The sequence below is a fragment of the Gastrolobium bilobum genome, unplaced genomic scaffold, assembly GCF_033153095.1.
Source record: "Gastrolobium bilobum isolate Gb01-03AN ecotype WA unplaced genomic scaffold, APGP_CSIRO_Gbil_v1 utg3711, whole genome shotgun sequence".
NCBI classification, from domain to species: Eukaryota; Viridiplantae; Streptophyta; class Magnoliopsida; order Fabales; family Fabaceae; genus Gastrolobium; species Gastrolobium bilobum.
Genome location: NW_026899314.1, coordinates 709,275 through 728,305, shown reverse-complemented (window position 1 = coordinate 728,305; position 19,031 = coordinate 709,275). Strand labels below are relative to the sequence as shown.

General features: G+C 34.6%; 2 protein-coding genes across 2 annotated transcripts; one reads left to right on the top strand and one right to left on the bottom strand.

Annotated features, from left to right (window-relative positions):
* Positions 1–13,620: 13,620 nt before the first annotated feature.
* Positions 13,621–14,403, top strand: LOC133289441 (uncharacterized). Its single transcript, XM_061487370.1, has 2 exons — positions 13,621–14,025; positions 14,121–14,403. The coding sequence occupies exons 1-2, from the start codon at positions 13,870–13,872 to the stop codon at positions 14,223–14,225; spliced, it is 261 nt and encodes an 86-aa protein (XP_061343354.1). The 5' UTR covers positions 13,621–13,869; the 3' UTR covers positions 14,226–14,403.
* Positions 14,404–14,569: 166 nt separating this feature from the next.
* LOC133289435 (uncharacterized) lies at positions 14,570–17,336 on the bottom strand. Its single transcript, XM_061487365.1, has 3 exons — positions 16,989–17,336; positions 15,822–15,890; positions 14,570–15,319 (listed from the first exon to the last, which is right to left on the bottom strand). The coding sequence occupies exons 1-3, from the start codon at positions 17,247–17,249 to the stop codon at positions 14,717–14,719; spliced, it is 933 nt and encodes a 310-aa protein (XP_061343349.1). The 5' UTR covers positions 17,250–17,336; the 3' UTR covers positions 14,570–14,716.
* Between the last annotated feature and the right edge of the window lie 1,695 nt (positions 17,337–19,031).

Below are 19,031 nucleotides of genomic sequence, written 5' to 3'. Positions count from 1 at the left end.
TACCTAACTTGGTACATTCATTTATTTAAGGGAACAAATTTTTTATTTACAAATTATACTATGTCTGACCGGTTCATACACTCTTAATATTTGACTAATCATACTTAATATATATAGTTTGTAAGAAAAAAAATTATAAATATAACCTTCTCCTTTATTAAATTAATTGAGAAAAGTTTAAAAAAACATAAAAAAAAAGATTAAAGTAAAAAAAGTTACCCATTTCAATAAACGGGTGCACCACCAGTTCGATAAATAGGGGATAACAAAAGTTTGCTCCCGAATCTGCTACCCGACACAAACAAGTAACCTTTGATTTTGGTTTCGTGCAACTTTGTCCTTTCCAACTTGCGTCATCTTGAATGAGTTGGAAATATATTTTAGTTGTATAACTCAGAAATAGGTTATTTTACTGTTTATCAAAACAAAAAAAAGGTTATTTTACTTATATTTTAATTTTTAATACTATTAAATTAGAATAAAGAGAAAAATAATAAAATTTTAATCTGACGGTGTTGTATGAGACAAATATGAAAAACATATTTTTCATAACTTATTATAGTATATTTTAACCCAATAACAACGTAATTTAACTCAAAATGTTAATATTTCTTAATAACATATTTGTATTATTATTATTGTTATTTAGAAAAGGCTATATTTATTTATTTATTTTATTATCTCTTATTATCATATTTTAACCGATGATTTCTTTTAATTTAATGGTTATAATTTATTAATATTTAATAATTAATTAATAAGTGTGATCCAATAAATTATAACTGTTAGATTGACGGAAATCAACGGTTAAAATTTGGTAAAAAGGGTAGTAAGAAAAAAAGATAATAAATTTCGGGATTATATTTATCTTATATTATATAAGATAAACAAACTTCCTAAACACACAAAATGGAGATGAGTCTCATATCTATTTTTTTTCTCTCCTCTTACATATGAGTTCTACTTATAATTTTATTTCTATAACATAGGATAATCATTTTCCTACGACATAAGATAAATATAACCCCAAATTTAACCTCCCTTGTTATTTAGTTAAAACATACAACGATAAGTTATATAAACTAAAACAAAAAACATTTAACTACCGACACCTAAGAGTCGTTTTAACAATTAAGTTTAACTGATTTGATCCATGACTCATGAGTGGACTTTAGCTTAATGTGAACCCTAACATTATCCAAAATAAACGAGACCAGATAAGGGTCCAAGAGGGACTAACCCCAGAGCTGGACCACAACAATTTAATGTTCCAAATCCCAACACGGTGTTTGTTTAATTTGTGATATCCATTGCTTCTATTATTCATCTCTACCCCTTTAAAACTTTATGCAAGAAAACAAAGGTAAAAGAGAGAGGGCCCATTAATAAAGAGACAATAATTGAATGCAGAAAAGTCTTCCAAAACGACAAAGTGTACACATTATTAGAGCAAGAGTAGATAACAGGGGAATTCTCACATGAGTTTTTCATGTAAATTTTTTTTTTAATTTTCTTTTTATAAAGATTAAATAAGTGGGTTCTTATAGTTTTGAGTAAATATTTTTTTCGATCAGCAAATTTCACGATACTCACTTTAGTCACTAGCAAATAAAAAATCTATTCATGGTCTCTAAGAAATTCAAAATAGATCCATTTTAATGTGGGTTTTTTTTAATTTGTGAGTGACCACGATTTCAACTAAATCAATCCATTTTGAATTTTTTAGGGATCACGAATAGCCTTTTTATTTATTAGTGACTAAAGTGGGCATCGTAAAATTTGTTAACAACCAAAAAAAGTATTTACTCTGTAGTTTTTCATACTTCTTGCATACTATTACCATATATTTTGTTGAATAACGAGAGAGAAGAGAGGAACATTGAAAATAATATTGTGTGTATTGATATGATGAAGCATTTACAATATATAGACACTCTAATGGGCTAAGCCCAAACCTAATACAAAAGAAATAAGGAAACCCTAATTACATAAGAAATAAGGAAACCCTAATACAATATATTTCTAACACTCCCCCTCAAGCTGGAGCGTATAGGTTATATGCACCAAGCTTGTTACATATAAATTCTATTCGAGGGCCCCTCAAAGATTTTGTAAACACATCTGCTAATTGCTCATTAGAGGGTACAAAGCTAGTTTTAATTTCACCAGCAAGAACCTTTTCTCGAACAAAGTGACAATCTATTTCTAAGAACCGTGCAAATCCCCCTTGATTGGACCAGAGACCCATTGGCCATAGTAATTGTTGGAAAAGAACCAGTAGTACAAAGGGAAGTGAATAAGGACTTATTACCAGAAATATGATCAGAAGCCCCAGAATCAAGAGTCCAAGGGCCTATAGAGTACAAATGAGAGTTGTCTGTCCAGTATCTTCAAACTTAAGCTCTCTGAGAAGCTGTTTAAGTCAGATGAGCTCGCAAGTAGTAGTCGCCATGGAGCGGTATTCTGCTTCAGCACTTGATTTGGCAACTACGCTTTGTTTCTTACTTTTCCAGGAATTCAAATTGCCTCCAACAAAGACTCAATACCCAGAAGTAGATCTCCTATCAGCTGGACAACCAGCCCAATCAGCATCACAGTACCCAACAACTTTATCATGACCTTTATGTTCATATTCAAGGCCTTTTCCTGGAGATGCCTTGATATACTTAAGGATACGGATGACTGCATTCCAATGTTCTTGACATGGAGAGTTGAGAAATTGACTGACAACACTAACTGCAAAGGAAATATCAGGCCGAGTGACTGTGAGATAGTTCAATTTTCCAACCAATCTTCTATACTGCTCAGGATCTGAAAAAGGCTCCTCCTGATTTGGTAGAAGCTTGATACTTGGATCCATATGACTATCAACAGACTTTGAACTCAACAAAGCAGTTTCTTCAAGAATATTCAGAGCATATTTCCTCTGAGATATCACAACACCAGCTTTAGATTGGGCCACCTCGATTCCCAAGAAGTATCAAAGTTTCCTAAGATCCTTAGTCTGAAAATGATGACATAAATGTTGTTTCAATCGAGTGATCCCATGCCGATCACTGCCTGTGATGACAATATCATCCACATATACCACCAGATAAATAGATCCAGAAGCAGAATGACGATAAAAGAGAGAATGATCAACTGAACTCTGAGTCATGCCAAATTGTTGAACAACACTGCTAAATTTACCAAACCAAGCTCTTGGAGATTGTTTGAGGCCATAGAGAGACTTACGAAGACGACAAACAAGACCAGCCTCCCCCTGAGCAACAAATCCAGGAGGTTGCTCCATATAAATTTCTTCCTCAAGATCACCATGAAGAAAAGCATTCTTGATATCCAGTTGGTAGAGAGGCCAATGACGAATAACAGCCATGGCAATAAAAAGGCGAACAATAGACATTTTTGCCACAGGATAAAAAGTATCAATAAAATCCAAGCCAAAGACCTGAGTGAAACCCTTCGCCACCAAGCGAGCTTTAAGACGATCTACTTGACCATCAAGTCCAACCTTAACAGCATAAATCCATATGCAACCAACCACAGATTTGCCAGAAGGAAGAGGCACCAGATCCCATGTGCCATTATGATGAAGAGTACTCATTTCATCAATCATAGCTTGTCTCCATCCCGAATGTGAAAGTACATCACCTGTAATCTTAGGAACATATACAGAGGACAAAGAGGAAAGGCAAGCAAAATATGATGGAGAAAGACGATGGTAACTAATATTGACTGTATACCTGGCCGGAGGGCGATTATCACGAGTACCCTTACGAAGAGCAATGGGAAGGTCACTATCCGAAGGTGGGACCGATGCCGTGGGAGGAGATGCAGGTGAATGTGAGTCCACAGAGACATCTGACGAACTATGCTCGATCTCATCAGCAGAAGAGGTGATATAAGAAGAGTCAGAAACATGGACGGGTAAAGATGGAAGGTAAAGAAGGTCAATTGGGAATGACGACTGTACAGAATCAGTGTCCACAGGAGTAGTAGAGGATCCAAAGAAGGGAACTGATTCAAAAAAGGAGACATCCGCCGAGATAAAGTATCGACGTAAAGTGGGAGAGTAGTAACGGTAACCCTTCTGAGACCGAGGATAACCCAGAAAAACACATTTATGAGACTTGAGAGCTAATTTATCCAAACCTGGACCAAGATGATGAACAAAACACGTAGAACCAAACACGTGTGGAGTTAAAGGATATAAAGCCTGATGGGGAAATAAAATAGAGTGAGGTACCTTATGATTGAGAACAGATGATGGCATGCGATTAATGAGATAACATGCAGTAAGTACAACATCACCCCAAAAGGTGTATGGAACATTACCATCAATTAACAAGGCACGAGTGGTTTCAACCAGATGGCGATTCTTGTGCTCGGCTACACCATTTTGTTGAGGTGTATGAGGGCAAGATGTTTGATGAAGAATGCCATGAGATGAAAAGAAATGTTGAAATTGATGAGATAAGTACTCACATGCATTATCACAACGAAAAGTACGAATAGGAATACCAAACTGAGTTTTTATTTCATTATAAAATAACTGAATAATAGAAAACAACTCAGATCGTTTTTTCATTAAAAATAACCAAGTACATCTGGAATAATCATCAATAAAAGTAACAAAGTACTTAAAACCCAAAGTAGAAGACTGACGGCTGGGTCCCCAAACATCAGAGTGGACCACATAAAAAGGAGAAACAACTTGACGACTAAGACGACTCGGAAACGTACTACAAGTATGTTTCCCAAACTGACAAAACTCACAATTTAAAGTAGAAAGAGACGATAAATGGAGAACCATCTTCTGAAGCTTTGCACGACTAGGATGGCCCAGACGAGCATGGATAGTAAGAGGAGAATCCATAGAGGAGCAGGCTGAAGAAGAGGGAACTAGTTGATAGAGGCCCTAAGACTCACATCCTTTGGTAATCTTCTTCCCCGAACTCCGATCCTGAAAGATGACAGAGGTTTTAGTAAAAGAAACAATACAGTCAATGGATTTGGTCAAACGACTAACAGAAAGTAAGTTAAAAGGAGAATCGGGCACATATAGAACATGATCCAGAGATAAATTGGGTAAAAGAAGAACCGTGTCAATCCCCCTTGATTGGACCAGAGACCCATTGGCCATAGTAATTCTTGGAAAAGAACCAATAGTACAAAGGGAAGTGAATAAGGACTTATTACCAGAAATATGATTAGAAGCCCTAGAATCAAGAGTCCAAGGGCCTATAGAGTGCAACTGAGAGATGCCAGCAAAAGAATTACCAGAGGGAGCAATGGATGCAGTAGGACCTGATGTTTGGTTCTCAGACCACCAAGTCACAAATTCATTCAGAAGAGCAGCTGGAGGTTGTGCACTGAAGGTAACTCTGGAGCAGAGGTACTAGAGAAAGCCTGAGCAACATGAGCATTCCGAGGAGGTGGAGGTGGCCTGCCGTGAAGCTTCCAACAGCGGTCTGATGACAATGAGTGCATAAGAGCTTTCCTTTAGAGAATCGACGTCCACGACCATACCCTTGAGCAGCAAAAGCGAAAGTGTCAACAGAATCTTCTTGACGTCCACGACCATATCCTTGACCAGCAAAAGCGGAAGAGTCAACAGAATCTTCTCTACGTCCACGACCATACCCTTGAGCAGCAAGAGCGGAAGAGTCAACAGAATCCACTGGGGGTATAGGCAGCATAGGAGGTGCTGATGATGTAGAGGGCTTAGAGGGAATTCTAAGCAAGGTAGACATCACGGAATCCAGTGTAGGAACTGTAGCAGATCCTAAAATTTGATCCCGATTGGTAGACAAATGGTCAGGCAAACCATATAAAATGAACAGCATAAACAGTGTATTACGTTGTTCCTGTTCCTTAGAAACATCACCAGTGAGAGGCAGAAGTTCATTAAGATCATGAAGTAGACTCTGAGCTTTCCCCAAATATTTAGTCATAGGACAATTGAAGTCTCGAGGAGCAAAGGTAGTCATCAATTTCTGACACACACCATAGAGTCTCTGGGTATCATTGGTGTACAGTGTTTTTGCCTGACTCCAAATAGCTTCACAAGTAACAGCAGGTCAAAAAATCTGTTTGATAGACGGATGAAGAGTAACTTTAATGAGACTACACAACTGAGCATCAATCATCTGCCACTGTGTGCGCTCCTTTTCCGTCACAGATTCAGCCTTAGTGGTGAGATGGGATGTATAATTCTGCCCATCCAACCAAAGTCGCAGATCGGAAGACCAAGTATTATAGTTGGACCCATCCAATTATCCACACTCAACGGAGCAAGGATATAATTGGAAAAAATAGTAGACTCCGACTTTTGTCCAGCCGGAGTTCCAGAACCAGAAACATTGAAGACAGGAGAGTCCATAATCAAAGAAAAATTAGAAAGAACAGATCGTACAACTAACCGGTAGAAGAGGGATCTGTGCGTCAACGCAAAAAGTTGTCAGAACAGAAAAACAAGACCGGATCCAGAAGCGTCTCAGCAAGACGAACAAGACGCAAAAAACCGCGGCCGGAAAAGATGCTTCACGCGCCTCCACGCGCCGCCAGTTGGAGGAGCGTGCTGAAACCTTGCACGCGCGCGTGAGAGCGCGTGGGAGGTCTTCTGGGGAAGTGGCCGGTGCCGGTGTGACCGCGTTGTCGAGACGATCACGGCGGTGTGCTGCGTGCCTGAAAATTCCACCGGACGGTGATGGTTGGCGGTACAGAAGCGTGAAAGGAGAAGAAAAATCGTCCGAAAACTGACAACGAGACAGTTCCGGGAAAAAAATTTGAAAATACGATGAACAGTGGGTTCACCGAAAAAAAAAAATTCAACGTTCCTTAGGCTCTTGATACCATGTTGAATAACGAGAGAGAAGAGAGGAACATTGAAAATAATATTGTGTGTACTGATATGATGAAACATTTACAATATATAAACACTCTAATGGGCTAAGCCCAAACTTAATACAAAAGAAATAAGAAAACCCTAATTACATAAGAAATAAGGAAACCCTGATACCATATATTTCTAACATATTTTTTAAACATTAGCATCAGACATAACGTTCTCCAATTTGGACCACAATGAGAACCATGATGGATTAGTTGGCTAAAATGAGTAAAATCCAAGTGGAAAATATTTCTGATCTAAATACTGACTTTGAAATTCACGCTAAACTCCAAAACACTAGAGAAAGTATGAAACAACCTTCGCTAGAATGACATAAAGCAACGTTGAAACTTTGTCATGGCCTATGACTGTATCCTTGTGTCGAGAAATTTCCTCCAGGGAGCAAACAATTTTCTTCCTCCAACAAACACGGACCCTCTTTAATAAGAAGTAAGGGACCCTCACAAAGGCATCAAAGTTGATAGGATGTAAAAAAAATAAATATAACACATTGATGATAATAAATAAATGAGATCATGTTCTTTAATAATATTTCTTTGAGTTATTAAAATTTATTACAGGATTTAATATGTGATGAATTATAAAAAACTGAATGAAATAAAATTATTATAAAATTGTGAAGATGAAAAATGCATAAATTGAGATGAATCCTTATATTATTTTACAATTTTAATATTTAGGAAAATAAGATAGAAGAGTTTTCTTCTTAATCGAATCATCTTTTTTAACATATGACTTTTAATTTAAAAGGTTTAATTTTTTTGAAAGGTTTTTTATTTTATTTAATTTTGGAAATTTAAGTTGTAAATTTTAATTATGTTTTTGAAAATAAATTTTGAAAAGTGTTTTTTTTTAATCATTATAGTTTTGAAAAATAGATTTAGATAAAAAATTTAGAGATTTTTTCTAATAATTGGTTTTGATAAAAAGTTGATAAAAAATTGAAAACCATATTGTGAATTTTTATTCTAAGTGAACATTCAAAAGAGAAAAAAATGCGTTAATCAAGATAAATGATGTATTCAAGAGAAGAATCACATTAGTGTATTATGAGTACTTTCTCTAAAGACACATTCAAGATAATTTGATAATCAAGACTTGAACAGATTCACGGAGTCCTCCTTCTGACTTTGATTTGTACCTATTTTCTTATTAATTAGAAGTGTGTAACGTATCCTTCTAACTATTCTTTTATATTTTTATTTTAGCTATGGTCAAAGCAGATAATATGCAAGCACTTATCGAGCTATAATTGCGGACTTGTATTTTGGGATTTAGGGTTAAGCCGGGTTGAGTTTGAGTACAACAACTATCGTTAGAAGACAATAGTGGAGTAGTTATTTAATGATAATTGAGGATTCTCTCTTTGGTTTAGAGTTAAACTGAAAGTGTGTTTCGTTATCATCGAGATTTGATAATTGAAATGCAATTTACTTGGATAAATTGAGGTGATTGAATCTAGATAGATTTTGGTGAATGTTTGTATAAAGATAAAATAAGTTGTATTCTTTTACTATAAATTCAGTTTGACTCATTATAATGAATTTGTATTCCATGATAAATAGAGGTGTCTAAATTGGGATTACGAATTTTATTTTCCTTTTGAAATTTTTCTCACACAATTACTTAAGTTATTTCTTTGCATCATTCTCAATTGATGAGATTATTATATTTAAATTTACATTAATTTAATTTAATTAATTTTTATATGAACTCAGTTCATTCATTCTTGAATTCACATGGGACCTACCAACATATCCTACATGAAAATTATCTCTTTGTCCTCTCCCAACAAAAATTGCAGGCCTCTGGATATTTGAGCCTGAATACCTATATACTAACTAACCAACTCACCCAATGGACTTGGAAGTGGTGTTAGAGGTATCTGCTTTCTGATCACGGGATACCCACTACACCGAGGACAAGATCGTGGCTAATGCTGATTCATTCTTCTTCGTTATAATTAGTCTTCATGCAAAATAAATAAAGATTTCAATTTACTCGCATGTGTGCTATCTAGTGTAGTAAAAGCGAGTTACATTTATTTAAAGGGGAACGATATACTTATCACTAAAAAATTTTATTATTTCTACAACCAATCTAATCTCCGTTGATTTCTGTCAATCTAACAGTTATAATTTATTGAATTTATTGGGAATTAATAAATAACTAATAAATGCGATCCAATAAATTATAATCGTTAGATTGATGGAAATCAACGGAGATTAGGTTAATTGTAAAGATGATAAACTTTTTTGGTGATAAGTATATCCTTTCCTTTATTTAAATAATAGAACATTTATTTTATTTCTGGATGTTGTCATGTTAAGATTCCAGTGCGTATCATACTCATTCATGACAAAGTCAATGACCACCCAACTTATGTTTGAACACTACACTTCAGCATTATGTAGCACGTCCTTTTGTGAAAGATAATTATTTTAGTACACGCATCAAATTTATATACTTAGCAAAAAGTACTATTTTAAAAGAAGAAACAGATATTTTAACAACAACCTCTATTCTAAGACCTTGGGACCAATCAGTGACGAACACAACTTTATGTTTCATTGACAACTTGTGACATTGCTTATGACCAAACAAACACTTGCTCTCTAATTTCATTTCCCATTTGATTGCTAAGAGGCCAAAAGAGAACCTACCCATTACACTTGCACAATAGTTCCCACTTTCCCTGTTTCACTTAGGAGCATTCACCACATTTTCTTGTCTCATTTTTCTCATTGATTCATAAAGCATTTCAAGCATCTTAGAAAGCCTTTCTATGGCAAAATTCCTTTTTTCATTTATTAACTCATTTTACACGTGTTAAATCCTTATTAGGAACTCACCCCACAAAACAATCCCATTGTTTAATTAATAATAACGAAGAGAAAAAGAAAGAAAGAAGAGAGAGTCCTAGACTACTCTACGTCTCTACCTAGGATCTATGATCTATCCTTCTCCGAGTTGAAGTGTATTGTGCCTCGTACCACACTCAAGTGCTGCATCAGCATATGATTAGCGTGGGGATTCCACTAACACAAAACCAATATAGATATTGGTGTGTTGTTTTTATAAACTACAAAATTTTAATTCATTCTATTGATAATTAAAAGTTATAATTTTGTATTTATTCAACTAGTATTTTTATTGTAGATGAATTAAAGACAATAATTGATCATAGCAATTAATATCCAATCTTCCTTTCTAGGCCATAGAAAAGTTGAGCATTTTGAATTCAGCATATTACAGTTTCAATTTCTAACCTAAACTTTTACTAGAACATGTTATATTGGCACTCTAACATGTTGATGTTTTTTTTTAAAAAAAATTACACAAAAGCACTCATTAAATTTATGCTCACAAATATTTAAAATGAGATGATGTCTAATTACTCAACATAAGAATAATTAATTTTAATTTAATAATTATAAAAGTTGAAAAGGGTCATATGAAAGCTCATAGCATTATAAATTATATTTGACATTTAATATTTTCTTCATATATATAAACTGAAAAATGTAAAAATAAATAAATATGTACAGTGATTGCGGATAAATAAACTTTGGTGAACCAAGTTTGAATATTAGTTAATTTAAAAATGTAGGAATGGGTGTGCAAATACCAAGGTTGTAATACAAAATAAACTCCAAAAGATATAGGAATATAGTGAAACAATTTGGAAAATCTCAAGATGTGAAGAATCATGCTAAAAAGAAATTAAATTACTGTTCGAATGAATTGAAGATTATTAACAAGAAAAAGAATCATATAAGAAAATCCACACTAAATTGCTGGGGAATCTTTGGATGGATGGAATTCCATCTCAGAATCTACTACATTCTCCACTATTGGAACATGATAGATTCCCTTTTTCTTTGACAAGAAATTAGATAATTAATTCAGATTCTTATTTTCGTCTTTTAATTTAGAGACCAATTCTAAATTATTTGGCCTCCCAATCTTTGCAATTCTTTACTTGATATTCCAATTTTATATGAATGTTAAATATTATTTGAATTTATAGTTACTGCTAAGTTGTGACCTAAATGGTGTAGCATTTATTCATGGATTTTTATTTTTTATTTTTTAAATAAGACTCCCTATTAGCTTTTAAAATTTAATATCAATAAATAAGAAAAGCAATACATTTGACATATGAAACTAAATTCCTACAGATTTGCATATCAAAAAAAAAAAAAAAAAAAATTCCTACAGATTTACTTTTAAAATTGTGAGTTGGTCTGTGGCTCCATAAGTCCTTTATTTGCTCTCCATTACACGATGAAATGACACAATTAGTATATATTATCTTAGTAATAATTTCAGTTAAGAAACCCTCGTATGAATGACACTTTACTCATATCTTACCCACTCCAACATAGTCAAAGTCCAGAGGCTATTGTTAGAGATATATAATATAAATTCATTGAAGACCCTTCACTTATCAGCTTAAATTTTTAGGTGAGATGACTACTTATCAGCTATCACACATACACAAGGGTCTTCGTCATAGTTTGGGAGCTGCACATATATTCATCTTACCTTTACACACTATCTTTTGGAGATACTTATTTGAACGTTGAACTATACCACCCTCTCTTGCCCAAACTCAATGAAAAATCACCTGCAGCCACTACCTGAACTCTATTAATGGAGATTTAAGCGGAACCTCTCATTATGTTGATGTGCGTATACTTGAACAAAAATCAACAATGTTATACCAAATTTTTTTACGTGAAAGCTGTTGCCAACGCCTAAAAAATTAAATGAGAAATTGATAAAACGTAACAAAATTTTGTATTTTTATCTTTTTATAAATCGTTTTAAGATACTACACTGTACTATTTAATTTTTTAAAAAGTATATATAAATATTATGAATGAGCATATATTGAGAATTAAAATTAGATTCAGTTAATTTCTTGAGATAATTCAATTGATAAAACAGTAAGACATGTAATGAGAATATGCGAGTTAGAATTTTACAATACATTTTGTCACTTTTTTTACTCTTTCCTACTCCCTTTATCACGAGGCTCTGGGAACTAGAATCACCTCACTGGTGGTTTTTTTTTTAAGAAATAAAATAAAATGTTTTGTAGTCTTTCCAAGTTCCCATCCAGGAACAGTATCCAAATTTTGGATCTTGCATGCTTTGTATAAAATAAATTTTAAAGGGCAAGATGCATGACTGAGAACAAATATAGTGGCACTGCATGGGTAATGAAGAAGCAGTGAAAAATGCAGGGAGCAAAATAGTGTTGGTCTTGACTCCAAACCCATACTTCAAGATCCAAACACTCCCACTTGTTTTTCTTCTTAAACATGGCCCACTTTGTTTATCTATGCTTTACTATAGTCCACTGAGAATGAGGGTTCTGATTGCTATGATGCACACATCAGACTCCCAGAAAAAATATAAATTAAACTAAACATTTTTACTCAATTAATAAGGTATTTTTAATTAAGAATAAATAATATTTTTAATATTTTTGGATCATAACCAAGTTCTTGCATTATTTACAATAAATTAAACAAATGTACACAAAAATTATTTATAAAATAAGATTTATCCTCTATTTTATTGACATCTTTTACAAGGGATTTTATTAGTCTTCTTCTTACATGGTCACACAATTTTAAGGTAAAATTTTATTTTTACCTTCCTTTTCTTAATAGGTGTTATCCTAACTTATTCTCTAATGCATTCATTTTTATTTTTATGTTATCTTCTCTTATATGTTTATTCATCTGTCATAACATCCTCGTTATGCAAGACTAAGTGGCGAAGCCATGTTGGTTTAGCCAAAACCTTGGCCGTAGTTGATTTTAAAAAATTAGTCACATTTTGGACATAGCCAAATAATCATAGCTAGGCTGAAAGATAAAATTTAGTGTTTCACATTGGCTAAATTTTTTTTGCCACTAGATTGCTATGGTGGCTCCGCCACTCGCAAGACTTAACATTTGTTCTTACTAACTCTATATGAGAGTCTTGTGGCTATGCCGCAAAATTTCTTACTTTTCAATCACAAATAAAACTTGAAAACATTTATTCATTTTATTCACTTGAATCATATTATTTACGTCTATTTCTATTCCTTTTTCACTTTTTACGGTAAATCAAGATACCTAAAGCTTGCAAGTTTTGCTAAGATATGATATCCAAATTTCACTTGTAAGCTAGTGCTAATACAAACCTTGCTAAACTTATAGAACTCATATGTTAATAGAAATTTAAAACAAGAAAGCATAAAATTTAACTTTAATCAATATAATGGTTGGTCAGTGTGATATCCAATTTTCATAATCTATTAATTATTGGGCCGTGCAGAAGGAATTTATAACATGAAGAGACCGTCAATTATGAACTAAGTGAACAACAATATTAAATGGATTTGAAATATCACAATCAAATTCAAAATCTTAAGGCATTAGGTGTATGAGTCTTTCCACTATACTTACTTAGTCCATTCTTAACTAATGTGAGATTTTTTTATTCAATCATTCACACTTGAATTTCTCAACACTAATATTCCGAAAGAGTCAAGAAGTGGAGTGGAGTGGAGGAAGGACAATGAGATTTGGTCAACTTTGAAGGATCTAGAAGATTATCCTCCCAAACCGCAGCTCATCGTATATAACGTAATACATTGGACAAAGTCCAATATGCAAAGGGAAAGGAATACCTTTGACATTGTAAAACATCTCTGCTCAAGGTCACATAATAATCCCAAAGAAAAGTTACAAAGACAAAGACAACGCACCGCGCCTTTCCTCGTTTTTACTCATTCCTTCATACAATTTCAGTAATTCTGTGTCATATAAAAGCGACTCAATCTCAACATTCTCACAGTACAAACAATACAATTTTTGGCTTGTCATCAATTTTCTCTCTTTCTCTCTGACTTTCCATTCCTGCAAAACCAGTTCTTTGTTGCCTTGCAAAACATGTGTCCTCTTAGGTTCATCCTGATCTTTTTCTCCGCCGTGTTGGCAGCTTATTTTGCCTGGACTGCCGTGCGTTCCTCCCCGGAGATTGACTTCACTGCTGACGATCACGACAACAAATCCTCCTTCAATAAGGATCGTTTCAATTTCAAAAAGGTAGCCTGAATTCCACTGTCTTTGTACAAATTCACCAAGATTCTTGATTTTCTTCTTTTTTTGTCATTAACTATAATTTTGTGCTTTGGTTTCAGATGATTCAGAATGGATTCTGGGTATTTGTTGACATGGCCAGCGGGAGATATCTATGGAGGAATTTAAGGTCCACGAATGATAATGTCCAATTGAAGAGTTCTTAGGAGTTGGCACTCTCCAAACCCAAATCTTCATTATTCTTTTATTTTCGTTGTCGCAGAAACTTGTAATTCTCTCATGTTTATGGACATCCCCAATGATAACGTTAGAGAAACCCGTAAATTCTTGTCTTTCCAACTTTTTCATTTTTCGTTTCTGGAAATACTTTGTAGGTAAATGGGGAAGGAACTTCTTGTAGAATTCTAATAATTTTGCAAAATAATTTCAATGTTTATTTTCCAAAGCCTTGTGTTCATTCTCAAGAATTTCCCCCGCTTGCCAACTACTGCATACCATCTCTCTAAAAGTTGCATAATCTGGGACATGATTGAAATTTGCATATTCCAACTCATCAACCATTTTCGCACTTTATTAATCATCAGCAAACAGATTACAATATTTATTTACATTTACTGGAATATATGTACATCAACCTCAATAAATAGCATAGTCAGAGATACAAATTCAGAAGAAATGCCTGTAGCGGGCATGGTCTTTATATTTGGTCAGATTGAAGCTTAATGGACATGTAGAGAAGTGTTAACAGAGCACCTTGGGGAAGTGGCGCGTACCTTGCAAGGTAGGAGCCAACCCACATGGCTACCATAACTAGTGCAACAACATTACTGCTGGTTTTCCCGCAAACCCAACTTGCAAACGACAAGCACAATGTTAGCATTATGCCACCCCTCCCACCCAAAATCCATGCTATTACATAACCAATTTTGTAGCCGCTGTCTAACTTCTTATCAAACAATGCCGTCAGACTGCTAAACGTAAGGGAGAGTCGGGATCCTAATGTCTGGAACAATAATAGTGACATGAATGCTGATCTAATCACTTCAATGAAAGAACCCCTCTCTTCATCTACATTTTCTTCATCTTCCTCCTCATCTGTTTCACTGCTGTAGTAGTCCTCATTGTCATTGTCATGCTCCCCGTATCTTTCACTATTCATTTTCTTCCTCAGGTTGGCCCACCTATAGATTCTTACCTGGTCTTCAAATTCAGTGCTGTAACTCCATTTTTCCCTGTAAGGCTTGCGACCAAATTGAAGTTCCTGATCATACTGAATTCTCGTTGCTTCATTGGATAGTACCTGTTTAATGATATAAAAAGTAGATACCATCAATGGATTTCCAAAATTACACGTGCTCCACTCCAAAGCACATGAAAAAAAAATGAAAAAAAAAAACCTTATATTGCAGAAGAAATTCTGGGAACTTCACAAAAATGTCTCAAAAGTAGTTCATAATTCGAATAAAGCTGTTGGAGGAAAAAGTTGTTCGTACTTTGTAATAGTTTTATCTTGAATTTGAAAACCGAAGCAGAGAGTATAACAATATTAGTTTGTTTTTGGACCTTGCTCTGTTAAAGCATTTTCCAAAACCATTTACTAAATGTCAATGATGGTTACATTCTTTTTTTTTTTAGCCTCCACCAAAGAACATTTTGGTGGAACCAGTAGAACTGCGAAGCAACAGTAAGATCCAGAATAAAGAATGTAAAAATTTTCTCTTACCCCAGAAAAATGAAATTTAATCGCTGGTAAGAGGCAATTATTTCTACATAGCAAGAAAAGTTGAAAAATGGTTGCTCACTTCATATGCATGACGGATGCTCTTGAACAATTCAGATGCGTGTGAATCCTTGCTGACATCAGGATGATACTGCACTCTCAGCAAAATAATAGATAAGGTGAAGTGTTTGCTCGGGGCTAAATTAGAGACTTAGTATTCTGAACGATATTTTCAAGAAAAAAATGATAATTGAAAAATTAAACAAGAAAAACCAAGATGTATATGCTGCAAGAGAAATTAAGTGTAAAGAGTTTGAACTTAAAATAAGAACCACATTCAAGATCTAAGCCCCATACAGTTAATTAGGCAAAAGGAGGGAACAAGAAGAAACCCTCCTTAGGGATGAAATTCTATTGCTGCACAAAATTTTAGTCAACATAAACAAAAGCAAATCTCTCGAACAATAATAATAACAATTTGAGCAGTATGTATTGCAATGCATGATTCCCTTCAACTTAGATCCTTTGGCAAATAGCACAGGAGTTCATTTGCCCATATTGAAAGTTTAAGTGGGTTGGTTGTCCAAACTGAAATCAAGGAGTCACAGTTGAAGGGACATTCTGCATTTTAACCTTTAATAAACAAAGAGCAAAACAACTACAAGTAATGAGATCAAAATTTCAGAGATGCCTTTCTGCAGTCATGAATATGGGTAGGCATGTTACCCTGAAATCCTACCATTATTGAACATTTCTTCCCCCTCTTACACATCCACCAGGCAGACAACACTTAGAGAAAAAAGAAAAAAACAGCGGTAATTTTCAAACCAGAAGTAGTCAAGTATTTGCAAGTTTTAACAAAACAAAAACAAAAGAAAATGTCAAACGCCTAAGATTAGAAGAGATGCCAATGCCACAGAAAAGCAAATAACCAAAAGATTGGAAAGAAAAAATTGTCAAATATTTTCTAACAACACAAAATAATGAAAATATCAAAAGCCTAACGGTTAGAGATTCAAATGCCAAAGAAAAACAAATAATCAGAAGACACATAAACTCACCTCTCCTAACCCTAATTCTTAATTTTTCACATCAAATTGGGAATCATCACAGTTCAATAACTCGTTGCAGTTCATTGCTCATGGCATATTACAACGCAGACTGTGGACGAAAAATCCAATCGAGCAAGATTCAAAACCATTCCAGATTATAGGGAAAATCAAAATCAAGATCGAGAAGCGACGAATACCTTGCGGGCGAGGAGTCGATAAGCACGTTTGATCTCGGCGGAGGTGGCGGTCTGGGCGACGCCGAGGACGGCGTAGTGGTTCAGTCCTCCGTTGATTGCCGCAGCCGAGGAAGAAGACGACGAAGAAGATGCGATGAGCGGTGGGCGTTGGCGACGACGGTTGAGCCAGGTGGGCGGCACGGCGGAGTGGAAGGGATTGAAATCGGCGGTGGCAGGATATGGTGCGACGGAGATAGGTCCCACCAGCAAATGCGATTGCATTGTCACTCGTTTTATCAATTACTAATTCCGAAAGGCCTCTCTCCACTCTCCACTCTCCACTTTACAGTTACACTACAACTAGTGCCATTTGACTATACATAAATTCTCATCGCACACTTAGTCACAAGGGTAATACATTTGTAAAAAATAAAATTATCTTTTATATACATAAAAAATATATAAGATTTATATTTTATTTATTTATACTCTTTATATAATCTATGTGTAAGAAATGATTTTATCTCCTATAATATAAGAAATATCAAATTCTAATTAAAAATACTAATAAAAAAAGGGGGAAATACTAATTAAAAATGGGGACTTACATTCCTCCTGTCACCGTACAAGACTGAAATTTTCTGCAGATAAATATTTAGTGGGGTCCATAATTTTATTTCAAAAAAAATAAAAATGAATAGGTCTAAAACTCAATGTATATGCAAGAAAATCTTTTCCTATCCCGTAACTTTATATGTACATTTCCAGTAAAAATGTTGATGGAGAAGTGTATTTAACATTATAGGTGTTTTCCCCTGTTGGTGACCCATCGAATTGCTGCAATATTTTTTTAAAATAAGTGATGCACCCACCATGACTGTGTCTTTAGTAGGAGATTAATTTCGGAGATTGACATTTGTGCCACCTTTTACCATAAAAATATCTAAATGCCACAAACCCAAAAAAAAAAAAAATTTCAAAATGACACGACTATGAAATCGCTAAATGGTATAACGACAATGACATGTACACATGTCTCATTCACAGAGGAGGCAGAGGTGGGTTGTGTGGCCAAAGTCGCTACACTGTGTAGCAACTTTGGTCGATTTCGCATGCGTGGTGTTTTTTCCAAGCTGAAATCGCTAGGGAGGGTGGCTACTTTGGCACCAAAGTTGCTACACTCCTCAGCTGCTTTAGTGACTGCTGGAATTTTTTTTTATGGACAAGACATGGCACCAAAATCGTTACTCTCCTCAGCTACTTTAGTCACACTTTTGATGAACGAGACATGGCATGGCAATACCAAAATCGCTAACTTCTTTAGCAACTTTGGTTTAGCAGAGCTTCAATATAAATCCCAGTCCCCCCTCCACTCGTCTGTGTATTATCAGTTCTCCCGTGTTACTTTTCTGGTGTTACTTCCCTTAAATTTTGTTTGTTACTTTTGTTTGCTAGCAATTCAATATAAATTGCAGCCCCTCTCCACTCGTTTGTGCGTTTTCAGTTCTCCTATTTTATTTTCCCAGTATTTCCTCTCTTAAATTTTTTCAGCTACTTCTGTTTGCTATCAGTTCAATATAAACCCTAGCCCTTCTCCACTTGCATGTGTGACTTGACATAGTAAAAAAATTTAGTTCTTCCATGTGTACTTTCCTGGTATTTGTTCTCTTAAATTTTTGTTTATTTTTTTCAAAATGAATGATGAGAATGATTCAATAATTACCATTGTATACTATAATGGGAGAAGATATTTTGGTCCTAATGGTCAAATATTTGAAGGAGATACAAAAATATTTCGCATAAGCCATCAATGTAGTTTTAATGATCTGAAGAAGACAATATATAAGAAATTGAGATTACAACGAGGCCAATCTCTGTCTCGATTGACTGTGATATGAACCTTCTGTAAAAAGAGTTGGGTTCCTATGGAGATTGTTGATGATGAAGATGTCGAGTTAGGAGTATATGCATTTCAAAATGATCGAGACTCCACATTTATTGAACTATATGCGAAAGTAGACTTTGATGGATAGTCTAGCAGTCAACATTCTCTCCATTCCATTC

Excerpts from the sequence above, each read along its gene's own strand:
- LOC133289435 (XM_061487365.1), bottom strand. The coding sequence starts at position 17,249 with ATGCAATCGCATTTGCTGGTGGGACCTATCTCCGTCGCACCATATCCT. Across the intron at positions 15,891-16,988 it reads ATCGACTCCTCGCCCGCAAG|TATCATCCTGATGTCAGCAA; the intron begins GTATTCGTCGCT and ends CTGAGAGTGCAG. Across the intron at positions 15,320-15,821 it reads GCATCCGTCATGCATATGAA|GTACTATCCAATGAAGCAAC; the intron begins GTGAGCAACCAT and ends ATCATTAAACAG.
- LOC133289441 (XM_061487370.1), top strand. The coding sequence starts at position 13,870 with ATGTGTCCTCTTAGGTTCATCCTGATCTTTTTCTCCGCCGTGTTGGCA. Across the intron at positions 14,026-14,120 it reads ATCGTTTCAATTTCAAAAAG|ATGATTCAGAATGGATTCTG; the intron begins GTAGCCTGAATT and ends CTTTGGTTTCAG.